This window comes from Vombatus ursinus, unplaced genomic scaffold, assembly GCF_900497805.2.
Source record: "Vombatus ursinus unplaced genomic scaffold, bare-nosed wombat genome assembly UNPS02001419.1, whole genome shotgun sequence".
NCBI lineage: Eukaryota > Metazoa > Chordata > Mammalia > Diprotodontia > Vombatidae > Vombatus > Vombatus ursinus.
The window spans coordinates 1967407-1986156 of record NW_020941197.1 but is presented as its reverse complement, the minus strand read 5'-3'; the positions used below and the strand labels follow the sequence as shown (position 1 = coordinate 1986156).

The window sequence follows — 18750 nt, the reverse complement described above, 5'->3', positions numbered from 1 at the left end:
CTGGAGTCAAGAAGACCTGAGTACAAATCTGGCCTCAGACACTAATTGTGTGACCCCAGGCAAGTCACTTAACCTTGTTTGTCCTAGTTTTCTCATCTATAAAATGAGCTGGAGAAAGAAATGGGAACTCACTCCAGTATCTTTGCCAAGAAAACCCCAAAAGGGGTGATGAAGAGTCAGACATGACTGAAAAACAACAACAATCATCTGTAACTTACTTGACAGTATGAAAATACTTTTATAAGAATACAATCCATATTCTCAAAGAAACACATTTTATTTTCTGCCAATGGTTGAGTGTATCTACATCCCTGGTGTTACTAGGAAGTGGAATGTTAAAGCCTAAGACAGGAGCTTTTATGTAGAGAATCTAAAACTATTTACCATCTCAAACTTTTCACATTATAAAATTTCATCTTATGTTGTAAATTAAAATTTATCCTATTTTCAGAAATCTCTCTGAAAAAAGTTGAGAGTGGGTGCTGATATTGTAGATGACAGAATCAGAATCCAGAAAAAATTCTGAGATGCTAGAATGATGAATTGAATCCAACTGGATGAGCTTTAGTAGAAATAAATGCAAATTCTTTCACTTAGATTAAAAAAAATCAACTGCTGCAGAAGTAAATGATGGGTTGTAGTTATATGGCTAAATTGCAGTTCATGTGAAAAAAAGACCTGTAAGCTCAGTTTTTTGACAGAACTAACATACACAAGTACACACATATATATACATGCAAAGCTCATGTGATTTTAGTCCACATTAACTGATATGGTGTTCAGAATGAGAGTGGTAACAGTTTGACAATATCCTGTCTTTATCAGACCCTATTTTTTTTTTTTAGCAATTCTGGATACATTGACAAAGAATGACTTATTCTAAAAATGACAACTAAGATAGTTTGGATTCATGAAGCCATGCTAGAAAAGGGTCAGTTGAAATATCTAGAAATGTTGAGCCTGGAGAAAAAAAAATGCTTAAGGGGAGCATAATTCTGCTCTTTAAATATTAGAAGGGTTATCTAACGGAAGACAGATTATACCTGTTCTGCTTGACAGAGGGCATAAATAGGAGCAATGTGTGGAAGCTATAAATTTATAGGGACAGCAAGGTGGTGCAGTGGATAGAGCCCTGGACCTAGACTTAGCAAGACCTGTGTTCAAACCTGACCTCAAACACTTACTTGTTATGTGACCTTGGGAAAGTTACTTAACCTCTATTTGCCTCAGTTCCTCAACTGTAAAATGGGGATAATAGCATTGTTGTGAGATAATCTTTTTTTTTTTTTGAGTGAGGCAATCGGACTTTATTAAGTGACTTGCCTAGGGTCACACAGCTACTAAGTGTCAAGTGTCTGAGGTCAGATTTAAACTCAGGTCCTCCTGACTCCAAGGCCAGAGCTCTATCCACTGAGCTGCCTACCTGCCTCATGAGATAATCTTTGTAAAGCACTTTGCACAGTGCCTGACATATAGCAGGCACTTAATAAATTTTTATTTCCTTATAGGAAGATAATTTTTTACTTAATATAAGAAAAGGACTGTTATACAGTCAGAACAGTCCAAAACAAAAAGCGTGTCCTGTTCCAGTAGTGAGTTTTCCATTACTGGAGGGTTTTCAGGAACACTGGATGACCACTTATTGAAATTTTGTTGAGAATATACCAGATAATCTCTAGGAGGGTCTGTGAGTTCAAAAGGTGTTTGTTACCAGCAGGGATGAGGTGAGGGTGGGTGAAGTTGGGACTTACAGTAGTATACAAAGAAACAGAAAAGATAAACCAATGGAGAGGAATTAAGTTATTTTCCCCTCCCCTTCATTTAACGTTCAGCATTTATGGAACACTAACGATATATGGAGAGGCAATGTGGTATAGTGGAAAGACATAACTTTAGAGTCAGAGGGCATGCATTCAAATTCTGGTGCTGATATTTGTTAATATATGACCTTAAACAAATCTCTTCCTTTCTTTGACTTTAGTTTCCCTAATTGGTAAAATGAAGTTTTAGACTTGATGGATGTTTTCCCTCCCTCCTCACCCCCTTATCCCTCCCACCCAGTCCCTTAGCCAATAGCCACAGATTATACTTCACCTGAAGAGTCATTATGCAGATAGCTATTTTTGGTCCCAGAGGGGAGAGAGTGAAAGTATTTATGGCTGACACAGCACAAGTCCATCTCTGCAATGGGAAAGCTAACTCAAATGATATAGATCTTCATTTTTGCATAATAAGGATAGGATTTTGATTCATTTGATTTTGTTGGACTCTAGCATATGGATTTCAGGTTCAGGAGCCTAGCCTTAGAGTATCTTTGACTTGCAAAAAAAATCAAAATATTTTGATCCAGGCTAATTTAATGTTCTGATGAACAACTGTCTATGATTAGAATTGGGAACAAAATCTTACTGTTATTAAAAGAGGAGCTAGGTACACATGTGATTGATTTCCACACCTGTTGGAAAGTTCTGGTTAGTATTGTTTACTGTTTTACCAGCAATTAGCACAGTGCCTGGCACATACTAAGCATTTAATAAATGTTTATTGAATTGAATTTATTGAATTGTCTCTGAGAGTTGTCAACAGGCAATCACAACTTCATGAGACTCACATGGAAACTAGGTTTATTACAAGAGAAGTGAATATACATGCCCTAAGGCAGAGCAAAGAGTTCATGATCCACATAGAAGTTTACATATTTATGACAGTACAACAAAGGAAGGAGAAGAAAACAGAAATCTCCTCCTAAAGGGGACTGGCATGAGAGGGGAAAGGTGCAGTAAAGGTGGGAAAAGGACAAAACCCCTCTCAAAAGAGAGGAGCAAGGTGATGGCAAAAGCAGTATTCTTTTCCCTTGGGAACTGCTACACCATGAAGATAGGAGGGTCTGCTTCTCTACAAGGGTCCCAGCTGCACAAGCACTTTCTCAGCCTAAGGCAGACTGACTGGCACCTGTCTTGACTTCCAAGGACACACATGGAGTCCAGCTTGCCATATAACATTTTGTTGCAAACAACAAATTATGTCAGCTCGGGGAGGGGCATTCATTCTTGACACATTTAGGTCCTCCTGCACACACTGGGCTCCGTGTTTCTTGAAGATATGGCAACTCAAGAAGACAGGTTAAGTTGACTACAGGGCAACAGAACTAATCAAATAGATATCTGAGAGGTACTATGGAGTAGTGGGTAGAACTCCCCATGCTGGTAGGTAGTAGAGTCAGGATGATTTGGCTTCAAATTCTGCCTTAGATTTTATGGCTATATTATTACTATCATCATGACCATGGGCAAGTCAACTAACCTCCTGAGCCTCAGTTTCTTCATCTATAAAATGGGCATAATAATAGCACTTACCTTGAAGGATTATTATCAGGATTAAATGAGGTAATAGATGCAAAGACCTTAAAACACCATATCAATGGGAGCTGCGTTAGAAGGGCTCTAGTTAATTCCCTCATTTTACATATGAGGAAACTGAAACACAAAGAGGTGATATGATTTTACCCAATTTACCCAGCTAATAAGTAGTAGATCCGGGACTTCAAGTCTAAGGCTTTCGGGCCTCCTGAGTTCTTTACACATTGCCAAACTGCTTCCTCCTTTAAATTCTGGAAGAAAAATTAATGGAGGTTAAAGGTTGGTAACCTCTGCAAGCTGTCATCTCTGTATGCTTTGTTAATTTGTGGAGAACAATGCATGCCCACATTCAGAATACTATTTAGACGATCAGTGTAATTAGAGAATAATCAGTTTTATTGATATTCTTTTTTCCCTAAAGTCTGAGCCACTTAATATTTTCTTACATTTTATTTTAGTCTATTTTATCCTACAAAATTGGCATGAAGGAGAGATTGAGGTGGGGGGGGAAAGCAAGGCAGTAGCATAAGAAGACATAAGTTATTACACTGAAGAGTACCTTTCAAGGCTTTGTTTGCAATCACAAAATATATGATGACTTACTTTGATTTATTAGGCATAATTTTCCCTTTAAAACATGCCCACCATGGTGTTTGCTCTAATATATTGTGCCTTAGCTTGAATGACAGTTTACTGTGAAGCTGTCTAATGGGACACTTTTTTCCCCTTTCTATTTTCTAGGTGAAAGGGAAGAGGACATTGGGAGAAAATATTGCAGATAATGGAGGTTTGCGAGAAGCTTTTAGGGTATGTATTACTGTGTTTTCCATGATGTTTTAAGAAGTAGTATATGAAATTTATACAGGTGTGCCTAACTTCATATATATTCTGAAGATGGTTGCCATAAAGAAAATTTATTATATTGTATTTCCTCACTGACTTCCATTATAAAAATGGATATATATGCACACATATATATGTGCATATACATATCTATATCTTTCTATATAGTCTTGGCTTCTGGTACAAAATCACAATTAAAAATGTTATATATTTAGTGAATAAGTTAGAATTTCTAGGTAACACATTCATGGTAACATTAAAAGCATAGTTAAATATTGTTCCTCCATGAAAGTCTGCCATAATGTCACACTGTACCATGGAAGTGACCCTGGATTCTCAAGTGCCTCTGTTTCCATGTGCCAGCAGGTTACAATCTCTGTCACATCCTTCCAAGCTGGAAGGACTTCAAGTAGAGGGCTAGAGACAGTCTATATGTCTCTTGTCAGAGCTAATTGTCAGAGTCTAGCTACTTTTAGAGATATTCATCACCAGAAAATTGCCCCTCCCATAGTAAAACATTTTTTCCTTCATAGTAATACATGAAAGAATTTCTACTAAAGTATTAAGGGGTTGTGATCTGTATGGGAGTAAAGGGAGTAACCACACCAATGAAATCAAATAAAAGTAAATAGTATCAGAGGATATAAGCATAGGGTCTGGAACTAAAATTTAATTGTAATGGGGGACTCTCAGGTGAGAAATGCCTTCTACCAATTCAGATATGCACCTTCTCTACTACTTGAAGTCTTAGAACATAACCTAGAGCACTAAGAAGTTAAGCGACTTGGCCAGGGTCACACAGCATATATGTATCAGAATAGGATTTAAACTCAGCTCTTCCTGGCTTCAAGTTTAGCTCTCTATCCATGAATCCAACCTGTTTCAATAATAGTGTTATTTGCTAATAGTACATTAAATACTTCTACCTGGGGATAAATATTCATGAGGCAATGTATTTCTTTATCTTGCTATAAATATTCTCTTTTAAAATTCCCATGCTCATAGGCTGAAAGTTATGATGGTCCATTAGTATTTAACTTTTTATTCCCTGGTAAGAACAAAGGTAATTATTTAGTTATTTAATTTTTGGTCCAGACCTATGATTTCATCTGTTCAGAGGACTTCTGCACAATTTGGAAATCCCCTCTGCTCATGAAAAGCAACTGTGATTAAGTGACTTGTTCAAGGTCATATAGATAATATGTCAGAGAAAAGACTTGAATCCAGGTCTTCCTGACTCCAAAGTCAATTTCTATATCCACTGCCAAACTTCTCTAATATATTAAATAAGAACTTTTATTTATAGTTGTTTAGCCCTTTATAGTATGTTCATTCTGTTGGTTTGGTATCCTTTTTTTAAGCTAGTAATCCTAGATTCCTCGGTGAGCTACAGCATAGACTAACATTTCCATGGGCCTCCTCCATTGAATGCCTCATGATATATTATATTATATATCATTATATTACATGTTATTATATTATTTGCAAGATGGTGAATTTTGCAAAGCAGATTTCTTCTAATCAGGACATACCTATTATTGAGAGGAAATACTGAAGTGGAAGTAGTGCTGAATTTTTAGTCACAGCCTGAGTCTGAATCCCAGATCTGCTACTATTACCTGTATAACCTTGGACAAATCATCTAAAACTAGATTATGCCTAAAGTCCCTTTTCAGCTTTAGAGCTATGGCTTTATGATCCTGAAGTTACTAGTAAAAATAACAAACATCACTCTATTTTTTTCTCTCCAGGCCTATAGGAAATGGATAAATGATAAGAGGCAAGGAGTGGAAGAAGATCTCCTACCAGGCATTAAATTCACCAACAATCAGCTCTTCTTTCTGAGTTATGCTCATGTGAGTAGCATTTCAAAGAAGGTTTTAAATATCGAATGTGTGGCTTAGGCTTGTTCTCTTAACTAAAGTTCTAAAAAAAATTAAATGAGATAAATTTCAAGTTTCCACTAGCTCATGACAACATACAAAATAGCGTTTCAGGTTTCGATTTTCTTAACTGCTTTTGCAGCATAACAAACTGCTCTGGACTGCAGTGGCTGTTGATATCACCGAGTGCTGTCCATGGTTCTGAACCCCAGTACTGGGGACACCAGTGGAGAACCTAGGTGGTGCAGTGTATAGAATGCAGGGCATGGAGTCAGGAAGACTCATCTTCCTGAATTCAAATCTGGCCTCAAACACTAATTAGCTCTGTGACCCTGGGCAAGTCACTTAACCCTTTTGCTCAGTTTCCTAATCTGTAAAATGAGCTGGAGAAGGAAATGGCAAACCATTCCAGTATCTTTGCCAAGAAAACACCAAATAGGATCACAAACAGTCAGGCAGGACTGAAACAACTGAACAACCATGGTGCCAGGTGCTTTATGTACTTGTTTGCAATAGCTTTATTCTTCCTGCTACTCATTTTTGATATTTGCATAGGACATCTTTTGGGAAAGAGTTCAGTGAGTTGTGCAGGCTTTGCTACTTATATGTCTTTTTTTCTTATATTTCCCCCCAATTTTATTAATTTATTTATTTTTAGTTTTCAACATTCGCTTCCACAAGATTTTGAGTTTCAAATTTTTTACCCATCTCGTCCCTCCACCCACTCCAAGATGGCTTGCATTCTGAATACCCTTTCCCCTAATCTGCCCTCCTTTCTATCTCTCCCCCTTCTCTTATCACCTTCCCCTTCTATTTTCCTGTAGAGCAGGATAGATTTCTATACCCTATTGCCTGTATATCTTATTTCCCAGTTGCATGTGAAAATAATTTTTAACATTTGTTTTCAAAACTTTGGTTCCAAATTTTCTCCCTTCCTCCTTCCCCACCCACCCTCATTGAGAAGGCAAGTGACTCAATACAGATTGTACATTTTTTATTTTCCTTTTTCTTTTTTTTTTGTGTGTGAGGCAGTTGGAGTTAAGTGACTTCCACAGGATTACATAGCTAGTAAGTGTCAAGTGTCTGGTCTGAGACCGTATTTGAACTCAGGTCCTACTGGCTTAGGCCATTTTTAAGGTGTTATTTTCTTCAGTATTTTTTTTTGAGTCTCCTTTAGCAAGCTATTGATTTGTTTCTCATGATTTTCTTGCATCACTCTCATTTCTCTTCCCAGTTTTTCCTCTACTTCTCTTACTTGCTTCTCAAAATCTTTTTTGAGCTCCTCCATAGCCTGGGACCAATCATATTTTTCTTGAAGGCTTCGGATGTAGGAGATTTGACTTTGTTGTCCTCTTCTGGTTGTATGTTTTGATCTTCTTTGTCACCAAAAAAAGATTCTATGGTCTGACTTTTTTTGTGCAGTTTGCTCATGATCCCAGCCAGTTACTTGAGTTATAAACTCTTTGTTAAGGTAGGGGTCTGTTTCCAGTGTGGAGAATGTACTGTCTCAAGTTTCAGGGGTTTTGTGCAGCTGTTTTCAGAGATACTTCTAGTGGCCTGTAAATTTTCAGTTCTTCCAAGGTCGTATGATCAAGGGTGAGATGTTTACTCCTTTTCTGGCCTGGGCTCTGGTCTATGAGTGACCACAAGCACTGTTTTCTGCCTTGGAACTGTGAGGAGGTTCCCTCTCCACTGCCACTACAAGCTCCACTGCACCAGTGCGCCTCCTCTCCCCAGGACCACCACCCAGAACTGTGACCCAGATCCAAGCATGGGCAAAGCAAGAGAATCCTGCCTCAGCACCAGCAAAGAGATCCCTGCAATCTCCCTCTGATCAGCCACTCAATTCCCCCTCGGTCTGTGGGCCAAGAGCTCTGAAAGCAGATGCTGCCCTGGGCCATACCAGGACTGGGGCTGGGACTGAGCTTCTCTCTCACAGAGGTCACAGACTTTTCTTACTGACCTTCTAAGTTGTCTTTAGGCATTTGTGGCTTGAGAAGTCTGGAAACTGCCACAGCTGCTTGTGATGCAGTCCTCTGAGGGCTGCTCCGGGTTTACTGAGGGCTGGTCTTTGCCTGCATGCCCACACTGAACAGTATTCATCTCCCAGCCAGGCACAACACACCTTTCCAATCAACCATCCGTGTTGTCTTGGGCTGGAAATTTGTTTCACTCTGTCTTTTTGTGTGTTCTGCTGCTCTAGAATTTGTTTAGAACCACTTTTTACAGGTATTTGGAGCAGTTTGGGGGAGAGCTCAAGCAAGTCACTGCTTTTACTCTGCCATCTTGGCTCTGCCCTACATATCTTTTTTTTAAACATTTAATTTTTAATCTATCTATTTATCTATTTATTTCCTCAATGCTTCTGATATTTTACTAGGCCCTCTCCTAACTTTATGGGAATGTTTTCTCAGTGTTACTTTATTATTTTTTTTCAGTGTTACCTTAATCTTGACCAAACAAACGAGCTCTTAGTAGAACTGAACATCTGCAGAAGTATAGCTCTGTCATGGTTTGTTTCTGACTCTTGCCATGTGAATCAATTTGTCCTGACACTTGGAGGGGTCAATGACTTTTATGTGTTAATAGGAATGAAATTTTCTTCAAGATGTATGTGTGTGTGTGTGTGTGTGTGTGTGTATGTGTGTGTATGTGTGTGTGTGTGTTGGGGAGACCATGAAGCAGCTTCTGAATGGTTCAGTCTACAAGAAGGTGAAGGCTATGGTGTGCATAGGCCTCATACTAGCTAATCTCCGGGCTTCTTCATGAATCATTTTTCCAGGACTTTACCTGTGTCCATAATCATAGAATTACCTAAGTTTCAAGCCAGGAGGGACCCTAGAGACTGTCTATTTGTATTTATACTTATATAAAAATACTCCTCTACTGCTACATCATGTTCTCCAATAAGGGAGAGCCCATTACTGAAAAGGAAGTCTTATTTAACTTTTGGAGGTTTTTTCTTCCATTGCACCTCAAACTGTCTCCTGTAAGCTTCTAACTATTGCTTATATTTCTGCTTTCTAGAGACAAGATGATTAAACCTAATTACTCTTCCATATGACAAATCTTCAAATATAGAATACTGCCACAATGTACCCTTGATTCTTCTCTTCTCCAGGCTAAAAATGCTACAGTTTCTTTAATTGGGCCCCAAATATAATGAACCATGAGATTATAGATAGCAATATGTATCAGAAGCAGAACCTGTCATAATTAGTACTTTATGAAGTAGTCATATAAAAAAAACATTTCCTTAGTCTTCAACTTCCTTGACTATTCCATTTATTCAACACTCTAGGTGTCTCCTTTTTCATTTCCATGACTCTTTAAAATCTAATTCTCTTTATAGCTTTCTGACTATTCTTTCTTTGTCTCTTTTGCAGGCCTTTTCTTCATCCTCTTGCCTCTTAGCCTTGGCTTTCTCATAGGTGTCTGATGCTTAGCCCTCAGGCCAAATACAATTTTCTACAGGAGGTTGTTCCTGGTCTTCTAACTGTTAGTGCCTTCTCTTGTAAGATTACTTTCCATCTACTCTGATATATCTTGTAATTACCTTATTAGTTATTCTCTTCCCCTCAGAAAGTGAGCTCCTTGAAGGAAGGAATTGTACTGGACTTACTTTATATCCCCCACTACTTAGCATGGTGCCTGACATAGTAAATGCTTAATAAATACTTGCTGATTGACTCTTGTTGACTATGTAAGTTTTGGATCACAAATAGGCCAAAATGGAAAAAAGCAAAATTGATTTGAACCTTCTAGAGGATAGTAGTTATTTGTTGAAAGAGTGGGAAGGGTTGGAAGGTCCTATAATTTATAGCCAGATTCTTAATTTCTCTTGATAGAAGCAATAAATTAATTTATAATGTGTCTATAATCATTCACAACACATCTACAGTCTACATTTAAAATGTCTTCTCAATCTGCCCCCACAAACTAGTTTTGATTTAAAAAAATGAGATATTTAGACTAAAAGAAGAATGATCTTATATGACCCAGAGCATTACTAATGAACAATTGGCCTTAGGGAGAACCTCACTGACAAGATGGGCCAGTTGTAAATCAATTTCAATTTGAAAGGTTACTTTGAAAATTTCCTAGCACATTGGATTGAAGTTGTTTTTGTAAATGAATTGGACAGGATTTTTTTTTTCTTCCAGGAAAGTAGAAAAAAAATTGGTAAAAGACACAACATATCCTTTCAGAAATTTCCCAAATGATATAAAAGATAGCAATGAAAAGAGGACAGTAAAAACAAATTTGCTTTAGCTAGCTTCTGAAAAAAATAAACAATTGAATTATAAAGTGGAACTTTAAAAAATCCAGTTCAGAGTTGCACTGTCTGCTTGCCTACTCCTATGAACAAGAACTTCAATGATTCTTCCTGATGTAATTAAAAAAAAATCACCTATTTGGAATTGTAAATAGTCAAATGGATTAAGAAATTAATTTATATGATTATAAAACTGCAAATGAATATCAGAGGTGTTATATTGGTAGTCTGTCTTCTGAGACGAATAAGAGAATCCTAACTAAGCTTATTGCTTACATGTTTTTTTTTTAACCTGTACAGCTCAGTACTTTTTTCAAGTCATATTGGTTTACCTATGAAGGACTCAGTGTTCTTAAAATTATTCCACAGTTTCAGTTCAATTAAATTCTTAAATGCTTACTATGTGTGAGGCATTGTATTTGTTCTTTAATTTCTTTGCATATATGATTTTTCTTTCCCCAACTAGATAGTAAGTGCTTGTTAATTTATAGTATTATTTGAGATTCATTCATTGCATCAATTCAGCAGCTATTTATTAATCACCTACCATGTCTAAAACACTGTACCTTTGTGCTTGGGGAGCTTCAAGGAATGGTCCCACCTAAGATTTAGCAGGGTTCTCTCTTATGATTCACATTGATAGAACTGGTAACAGTGCTTTTTCTACCATCTTTTAGTTCATTAATGGTAATGTCTCATTTCTACTTTTTTTCTATTTCCAAAACTCATATTGTGGAAGTAAAATATTAATGCTGTACTTAATGTTTTAAATTTGTCTGTTGGAAATAATTCTTATTTATTTAATATTATTCTATATGCAAGCATTTATAGTTTAGACAGAGAACTATCCAAACTGACCATAGTTCCCCCATCTATGCCATCAGACATCTGTCTACTCAGAGACAGTTTTTGGTAACATTTATATGGATCTTGAACAAATGAAGGAGATAATATGTTAAAATAGAGTTTTGGGTTGACACTCTAAAACAAGTCACCTAATTTTCTACTAAAACTATTCAATTCCTTCCTTGACTGCTCTTTACCAAGACTGAAAAGGCTACTTCTCTGATCGATATCTTAATACTTGAATGGAAACAAGAATATTACCTTTAGGTCTTCATTTTCCAGATGAGGAAGCTGAAACTAAAGAAATTGCCCAAGATGACACATGTAGTAAGTGGTAAGGCTGGGATTTAGAACCTAGACAAATATTTGGCCAAACCTACTATGGAGAAAGGGATGAATGAATGAATGAATGAGTGAGTGAATGAAAGGGCAAGAAAGTGTTTATTAAGTACTTATGTGCAAAGCACTGGGAAACAAATAGAAAAAATACAGTCCCTTCTCTCAAGCAGCTAACATTCTAATTGGAAAGATGACATATATAGGAAGTTTCAGCTGAAAGTCAGATGGAAAAGTCCCATAGTCCACAGGGTATGATGACAAAGCAAATGGTAATGCATCTTTTTTAATGTTTCCAAAGCAAAAATCACATATGTTTATGATTTTGAACTGTTTGACACTGCCAAAGACTGCTGATTACTTTTGTGTGTTCAAGCAGTGACTTCAGCACCTGCAGAAGTAGTTGCCGGGTTGCCTTTCCATAGGCGTTACTCAGTGATGGCTACAGGAGTTAGGCTGGTGGAAAGCTCAGTGGTTTGGGGGCACTGGCATTCCTGAGATTCTTGAGCTTATTACTGATTGGTAGCAGTTAGTGAGTGGTAGGTTTTGGAAGTAGTTAAAAAAAAGTGGGCTCTTTCACTGGGATTATGATAACTCAATGTTTCGGTGATGACTGTGGGGGCCACACTAGAAGCAGAACTGGTATTTTTTGGGCTGTTCTCCCCAGGGTAGCTAGGTGGCACATTGGATAGAGTGCTAAAGTCAAGAAGACTCATCTTCCAGAGTGCAAATCCAGCCTCAGACATTTACTCACTATGTGACCCTGGGCAAGTCACTTAACCTGTATGCCTCAGTTCCTCATCTGTAAAATGAGTTGGAGAAGGAAATGGCAAACCACTTCAGTATCTGCCAAGAAAAAATGGAGTCATAAAAAGTTGGACATGACTGAAAAATAACTGAACAACTTTCCCACGGCTCTTGGGTTCAGCGTCCTGGACTGTGTCCATTAAGGTCTTGAAAGGAGGTAGACAAAGCACTGTGCTAGACAGTAATGGGGACAGAAGGATAAAAGGAAGACACAATCTGTTCTAGGGAGCTTATATTATGATTGGAAGGAAAAACATACATGAAAATAACAATTCCTTTTTTAGAGTTAGGAAAATAAGAATAAGATATGATTAATAGATTCAGTTCCTGAGGGAGGTAGTGAAGATGTGACCTTGGGTACAGGTAGAAGGATTAGCTTTGTTAAGGTGGAGGGCCACCTCTTTCTCTAAGACTGGGAGAAAAGAAGAGAGGATGGGTAAAGACATTGAAAAGTTTAGAAAAGTGGATGAAGGGAATTGACGAAGTTCAAAGAGGTGGCCTTCTGACTTCTCAGTAAAGTAAGAGGTAAGATTTTCTGTTCAAAATGAGGAATGAGGGGTAGAGTTGGAGACTAGAGAAAAGATTTGGAACAGTCATTGTGAAGAATGTGATTGAAAGTATAGATGAAGAAAAGATTGCTACATAGCAGTCAGGGCCCAGTTGACATTATATATCACAAATTTGTCGTGGAATCAACATGGAGGAAAACAACCTTGTTATCATAATGTATTCTTTGTTGAACTACCAGTATTGAAAACTAGCCCTCCCCCCTTTTTTTCTGTATAGCAAACAACAAAATCTGATAGATTTGCCTCTTCTGCTATAGACTGAATAAAATGTGACTCAACTAACTCTATCTTGCTTAGGCTGAATACATAAAATCTTATTACACATAGTACTCTTTAGCTTTGCTGGACTCCACAAATGTTGCACCCAACATTCACTTAGAGACCTTTCAGATCAACTTTCTTATAGGGACAGACTGCATTCCATTGGTCCATTTGAATGCCATAGAATGTTGCTGATTGGTGGTGTATTTTAAGTACATCTGAAAAAGCTATACCGACCAAATATGTACCCTGCGAAAAAGAAGGTGGTACAACAAGTTATCTTCATTTGTGTGAAAATAAATTTCTCTTTCTTTCAGTTTGGCTTCTTACTTTATTTGACCTCTAGTTATATAGACCTTCTGCTGGGTGATATTCTCCTTGGACTCTTAAGGAATCTAAGCTGAGAAATTCCCTGCCACAATTAGCATGATTTCATGAATTTTTCTGTTTGGCAGCTTGAGAGAAGGAATAGAGGGAGAAGTTGGGAAAAGGTACCCAATGTTGAGAATTAGCAGAGAGATAATGAATGGAAAGTCAAAGGGGAAGAAGATTCAAGGATGAAGGAGAGGGTATTATTGAAATGGTTGAGGGTTAAGACTGGATGGAGAAGAAAGGGAAGTCAGAGTAGGGGAAATCAGTAGGAATGAAAGGACTGAGGGTAATGATGAATGCACATAACATGAGAAAGATAAGGGAGGGGGAAATTGAAGGTCAGGTGACTTTAGAGTGAATTTCAAAATTCAGACTTTGGAGACAGTACAATTTTGAGCAACAGGTGGAAGACTTGTGCAAGTGGGGGGTTGGAAGTTAAAGGACTTGAGGAATTAAAGAAACTATGAGGACAGGGTATTAGAAGTATCATCAATAAAGATATTAGAGTCTCTAAAGCTGTTGGCATGATGAGGAAGGGAGAGAATGACTCTGAACCAGGTCCAGAAGTCAGGCCATTTTCCATGATCTCATCTAATACCTGAAGATATTTCAATGTTGAATTCAACGACCATGTTCAAAAGTTGGTGACAGATTTTGTACAAATTTATGTTTCAATGAAGTGAATAAAAATTACCTTAGCATATATTTTTCTTTAATTTAAAAGACTTGACCTCAAGTCTCATACTTCATAATTGACTCAAATTGTAGAAGTGTTCTGCCTGACAAAACTTTCAATTCTGAGGATCCTACTGTTCTCAAAGGAACTGTTGTACATTTTAAACAATTGTCGGTCATCGGCTACATAATTATTCTGCATTATGACATTTCATGTAACCGGTAGAGAAATTTAATCCATGTAATAATTCTCTGTGTCAGGTGAGGTGCAACTCCTATCGACCAGAAGCTGCGAGAGAACAAATCCAGATTGGTGCTCATAGCCCTCCACAGTTTAGGTAATGTGCACCATGATTTTTGCTTATGTGATTTACAGAATAATTGGTCCTCACAAAGTTCTTGAATGTAAGGTTCTTTTAAATAGGGCTTGTTTTATTCTTTGTTATTTGAATCTCCACCCCCTATCACATGGTTTGGCACATCATATGCACTTAATAAATTCTTATTGACTGACTGATTGATGAATCACTTACTAGGATACCTTACTTGATATAGTAATCCTACTCAAAATATGCTTGATCTTAGGAGAGGATACACAGTTTAGATGTGATAAAATTCTTTTCGTTTTTGAGCTTACATCCTGGTGAAGTAGAGAGCTTTGACAGACATATAGACACCGTGTATTATTATGAATTATAGTTAAGAGCATTAGAGTAGTTAAAAAAAAGGTGTTTTGTTAGATGGGGGAAGGTTCTTACCGAATTATGGTGTAAGAGCATCAGGAAAGACTTCATGCAGCACACAGGGTTCGAGTTAGCCTTTTTTTTTTAGTTAGATAAGAATTCAACAGTCAAAGAAGTACATTCTAAGCATCTAAGCATAGAAAACAACATGAACGAAGGCATGAAGGTAAAAGAATTCAAGCATGTTTTGTGGCCAGAAAGTAGTTTAATTTGGATATTTAAAATTTATTTAATATTTGCTTTCTGTAAGTTGAATCTAACTATCTTATCCTTAATATTTTGGAGGGATAGTGTTTCAAAATTTCCTCTACACTTTAGGAGTTTTATTCATTCTTGCCAGTAAACAAACCATAACAAACTTTTCAGAAGTTGACTGTAAATTCACTACCAACATAAAAATCTAATCATTGTGTTGGAAATTCTCTCCCACTGTGCTAAACTACCCTGAAAGGCTGACTGCATGTAATGGACTAAAGTGTGCTCCCACTGATAAAGGATGAAGATGAAAAAAAGCACACTTGATTAATTGCTCAGCAAAATGGTTTTAGAGCCTACTGCTGTATGTACTACCAACTAGTTGCCTACAATGGGAGATTTTATATAATCAAAAATATTTGTTTATGAATTTTTTGTTATAGTGTGATACCATGAAAAATAACCTATAGTAAGGCTATTTTACTTAAGAAACATGCTATTACATTTATTTGAATATCTGAAGGTAATAATTCTTATAGAAAAAATGATCAATTATCTAGATTTCAGGATCTCTGGTCAGCTTCTTGAAAGTACAGTCAGGTAATAAATAAAATAGGGGTGATGGACAGTTTATTTCTGGTTTTTTTAGTCATAACTGCAAAAATATCATTGGCACCCATATATTGTAAAGGGAATTCATGCCTTTCAGGACACTGGATAGATCATGCTGTGGCAAATTTTTAAGAGTCACACAGGTTGGCAGGCATGTATAAGTTGTAATCTGCATCACTGGCGGTCATGCCCACACTAAAGTCAAATTAGAATATTGGAATATCTAAAATAATCAGAGAAAAAAAGCAGCCAACTGATACCCTACATTAATCAATCAATCAATCAATCACAAGCACAAGTACCTGTTATGTTACTGGAACTGTGCTAGCTTTTGGAGTTATATGCTCCATTGGTGTTCAGGCAATGTTAAGAGGTCTAGAGCTCTCAGCTTATTTGTCAGACTCCTTTTGAGGGCTTTTGGAAAGACTTTGAAAAGGGTCAGATAGGGAGAATAGGTGTGGATGAGCTTTGAAGAAAGTAGTCTGGTGGATAAAATCACAGATGTACCAGTGTCAAAGCATTTCCATCTATCTACCTAGAATTTGGGTAAACTATGAAGTAGAAATATCTCCTTTAAAAAGGGACCTACAATTAAATAGATAAGAAGGAAGTTCCCTGGAAATTGAAGTCTGGAGCTCATCAGGGAAGTAAGATCATCAGGATAAAGACAAATATAAAATAGTGGGTAAAAATACTCTTTGGAGTGCTAAATAGTCTTAATTAGAAGGCTGGTTAAAAAAAATGAGCTTATACAACTCACAAACTTGTTGAACAATACTTATGGATATGTCCACCAATATTTTCTATACCTAAAATCTCCTCCTTTGACTGTGAAAAACCCAATTCTAAGGCCATGTGCTACACAAAACCTTCCCTGATGCCCCTATCACAACACCTTTTTTTTGCTCTTCTCTTATGTACTTGAGTATAAAAGACAATAGTACAAAGTGCCTGTGTATAGAATAATGAACCCTCAAACTAAAGGCCAATTAAGGGGAAATATTATTAAAAACAGTTATAAAGTTAAAAATGCCAAGTGTAGGTATTTTAAAATTGTACATGTTATTCAGTAATTTAAGATTTAGTATATGCATGGCATGGTGGAAAGAACACTGGCATGGCAGTAAGGAGATTTCATTCAGCAATGCAATTAATGACTTGCTCTGTACAGAGCACTCTGCTAAATGCTGCAAGAGAGACAAAATTTAGATAAGACATGGCTCCTGCTCTTTTGGAGTTTATGGTCTATTAGGTTTGGCTTCTAGTTCTGACCATGCCATGAACTAATTGTATGACCTTAGATAAGTTACAAGGACAGCTAGGTAGTACAGTGGATAGAGTGTTGGGCCTGAAGTCAGGAAGACTCATCTTCCTGAGCTCAAATCTTGCCTCTTATTAGCTGTGTGACCCTGGGCAAGTCACTTAATCCTGTTTGCCTCAGTTTCCCCATCGGTAAAATGAGTTGAAGAAGGAAATGGCAAACCACTCCAGTATCTTTGCCAAGAAAAACCCAAAAATGGGAACATGAAGAGTAAGACATGACTGAAATGACAGAACAGCACCAACAATAACAAAGATAAGTTACATAACCTAATTTGACCTCACTTTTCTTGCCTATAATTTGAATAAGTTGGACTGGATGATCTCTAAAATTCCTCCCAGCTCTCAGACTAGCTACCAGTGCTCTTGATATCTTTAGTTATAATAGACACTCCAATGAGATCATAAATCTAGAGCCGGAAAGGATCTTCTAGCCCAACTCCCTTATTTTACAGATAAGGAAACTGAGGCCTATGCAAATCAAGTCACTTGCCCAAGCTCCACTTAGATAGTAAGAATCAGAGGCAGGATTTGAACCTGACGCCTCTGCCTCTAGAGCCAGTGTTTCTGTCCTGTGCTATCATCAGTGATTCTATTCAGGAAATAATGATACTTATGAAGTAAGTCATAAATGTTTTTGTCATTTTTTTTCAGAGTTAATGGTGCAGTAAGTAACTTTGAGGAATTCCAGAAAGCTTTTAACTGTCCAGTCAATTCAACAATGAACAGAGGTACAGAGTCCTGCCGGCTTTGGTAGATGGTCCTTTCCCCCATCCCGTGCTGACAGGGTTCTACTGTGAGAAAACTGCAAGAATGAACTCTAACCTACCACTGCTTCTGACTTGTTTATCTACAGAGATGGGTTATATTTTTATTGCATCTTCATAATTTCAGTGCATTGTGAATCTAATCACCATCTGATCAGGACTTTAGGACTGTTCAAAATTAAATTTTAAAAAAAGAGAAGAGTAAACGTCTTAAGGAAAAAAAAATACAACCACCCCCAAACCCTGCTGTGGTTGTAGTGCTATGATGCATCACTGCCATTACCTATTCTACTTCTTCATTTGTTGTTAGCAAAAGCTAAGTGATATAGTACCATTTTAATCTAGTGCTTTGCAGGAGGGCGAAGCCATATGTGCCTATAAAAAATTCAATTTTTCTAGCCTGCAAGTCCCCAGGATGAAGATACTTCCTGGTGGCTCAGGAGGTCTTGCTATACTGTAGGATACAGTGTTTGATGGTATATAGTCATCATTACACAGCATTTCCTAAATAATTGCTTACAATGTAGGAGAGACTTCTGGGATTTTGATTTTCAAATCAAACTCTGACTTTCAACTTTGGGTATTCTCAGGATGGAATAACAACTCATGAGATTGACCACCATTTTAGGAGCAATAGTAGCTAAGTAAAAAGGCCCTGCTCCTTGGTTTAAAAAAAGGAAAAAAGGAAAAGGAAAACACTTGGAATTTATCACAGAAGTTGAGTAAGAATGGATACTATGACCCAGAAGGCAAAGTTAGCCCAGAGACATGGAGGCAGTAGGAAAATCCAAAGGAGACCAGGTTTGCAAATGATTGTCTAGTGCCTCACCCTATGACCTGAAGGCTGTGTTTATGTAATAAGAAAAGTCCTGGTTCCAAAAGCCTT

General features: G+C 37.3%; 1 protein-coding gene across 1 annotated transcript in view; it reads left to right on the top strand.

Annotated features, from left to right (window-relative positions):
• Positions 1-17854, top strand: part of PHEX (phosphate regulating endopeptidase homolog X-linked) — a 263978-nt gene extending 246124 nt beyond the window's left edge. Inside the window, exons 19-22 of the mRNA XM_027868359.1 lie at positions 4101-4166; positions 5954-6058; positions 14489-14565; positions 17752-17854. Coding sequence (XP_027724160.1) covers positions 4101-4166; positions 5954-6058; positions 14489-14565; positions 17752-17854 — 351 coding nt within the window. The remainder of the gene's footprint in view (positions 1-4100; positions 4167-5953; positions 6059-14488; positions 14566-17751) is intronic.
• The last annotated feature ends 896 nt before the right edge of the window (positions 17855-18750 follow it).